Source organism: Populus trichocarpa, chromosome 1 (assembly GCF_000002775.5).
Source record: "Populus trichocarpa isolate Nisqually-1 chromosome 1, P.trichocarpa_v4.1, whole genome shotgun sequence".
Taxonomy (NCBI): Eukaryota; Viridiplantae; Streptophyta; class Magnoliopsida; order Malpighiales; family Salicaceae; genus Populus; species Populus trichocarpa.
In genome coordinates this window covers 13381357-13383498 of record NC_037285.2, presented here as the reverse complement: position 1 = coordinate 13383498, position 2142 = coordinate 13381357, and the positions used below count along the sequence as shown (strand labels likewise).

Sequence of the window (2142 nt, the reverse complement as noted above, 5' to 3'; positions counted from 1 at the left end):
AGGTTAAATTAATTCTTTAATATGGTATCAGATTCTTGATAACCAAGCGGTCACGAGTTTGAATTTCACCTTCCTTATTTATTTGATAAAAATTAAACACAAGATAATGTGAATCTATACAAATTTCAAGCTCAAAGTTTAAACTTTTAGGTTCAATTGGTTCTTTGATATTTACTTTTTGTTTTGTTGTGATCTTCTACACTTCTAGAATTTTGAAATTGTATGCATGATTTGGCTGGAATGGACGTTTAATTTCCGGGAAAATTAAGAAGGAAAAGGTTTAGCAAAGCTAATTATTCATGGATGAATATGTGCATCAAGTTTATCAAGAGTAGAGGATTAAATTGTACAGTTAATAGCCAAGATGAATATTGAAGGGTGACAGTCGGGTACAATAAAAAAAAAATCAAAACCAGCTCGACCTCAGCAGTAGGATCTGGCCTGTAATCTAGAAGGGAGCTGAAAGACATATGGATTACCATTCATGAAAAAGAAGGTAGAAGAAAAGGCAGTCTTTACATTACTGATTACTGGTTATGTGTTGTCTTAGCAAGTTCTTGCCTCCATCATAGCCGGTATGCATGCATGAGCACATTTAGCAATCAATTTTACATAGAAGAACATGTGTGGTCAAGTCAAGGTGGGTTCTCAAATTTGTTTCCTCGTGAGACGTTCAAGCAACCATAACATCTTGATTCTGGGGACGCCCAGGATAACTGGAACTAGTATGGTGCAGGGTTAAAATCTTATTGCTGACTAGACAGATACCATGTTAATGATGCTAGGACCAAGGAACATGGCAATTTGCCAATTAATCCCTACCACACAAGCATCCAAACGTTTGCCAAATTTTGCTGCCAGCTATAAATTCCAAGAGCACACATGGCTACACGAACTTATTCTATTAATTATTTTCCCTCAAGTCTGATAAGCCGACTGAATCTAGCTCCTTGAATCCTATAAAAACCCATCCCTTACAGCATCTCTCCATCACTGAAACAGCTCTCTTCTATAGCTTCAACTACTATAATTCACTAGAACTACCGCTCTCTTCTATGGCTTCCAAAAGCACGACATCACTTGCTCTCTTTCTTGCAGTCAACCTTCTCTTCTTCTCCCTAGTCACCGCCAAGAGAAGCAGTTGCCCCCCTCCTCCTAAACCCAAACCAACACCAACACCAAGCCCTTCCGGTGGAAAGTGCCCAAAGGATGCACTTAAATTAGGTGTATGTGCTGATTTGCTCGGTTCATTGCTTAATGTCACCGTTGGCACTCCCCCAGTAGAACCTTGCTGTAGTCTCATTCAAGGCCTTCTTGATCTCGAGGCTGCTGTTTGCCTTTGCACTGCCATCAAAGCTAACATCTTGGGCATCAACCTTAATATCCCTGTATCTCTAAGCTTGCTTCTCAATGTCTGTGGAAAGAAGGTCCCCAAAGATTTCCAGTGCGCCTAAAAGCATTTTTATTCCATCATGCATGGTTTGCTTAGTGTGTGATTTTTCATGGTGTGAAGTACTTTGATTTTCTATTAAGAATCGTGTGATGTAAGTGTAACAGCTACTTGCTTTGCTTGTTTCAGTGCTTGTCTGTTTACCACGAATAAGTGTAGCTTCCCTTGATAATGTCTACTCAAGTTTTTTTTTTTTTTTTTTGATGGAATGAATGCCGCGGTTGAACTTGATTAAGATGTAATTCCTGTTATAAATCCTTCTTTTTGTTTCTTTTTAGTTATAATTATTTGAAGTAAACTTGCAATTCTTGTCTATGATTCTGAATATGACAAATTGTTGCATACTTAAACTCCCCACCAGTGAGTATTATCCAAGAAAGAAAAAGAAAACGAGTGTTCTTGAGTCCGTTATTAGTACTCTTACCATCCGAAGAAAATTTACGAGAACTCAAATTCATCTTAGAGAAAACTGGATGAAAAGAATGCATTAAGAAAGAATAAATCTAAATGGTGTGTATTTCTTATCCAATATATTCGAAGCTTAATTACAACAAATCTAATGTTTGTGATTTAATCAAAAGTATTCATCTATTATATAACTTGGAACTCCATATGTTCACCCCAATACTCGTATCATTGTACAATAACTAAAAGAGGAGAGGATGTAGTGTTTAACTGTTTGTAAGCACTGT

At 37.1% G+C, this 2142-nt stretch overlaps 1 protein-coding gene across 1 annotated transcript; it reads left to right on the top strand.

Annotated features, from left to right (window-relative positions):
- Positions 1–943: 943 nt before the first annotated feature.
- LOC18094629 (14 kDa proline-rich protein DC2.15) lies at positions 944–1748 on the top strand. The gene has a single exon (XM_006368970.3). It carries the CDS (start codon positions 1056–1058, stop codon positions 1452–1454), a length of 399 nt encoding a protein of 132 aa, XP_006369032.1. The 5' UTR covers positions 944–1055; the 3' UTR covers positions 1455–1748.
- Positions 1749–2142: the final 394 nt, after the last annotated feature.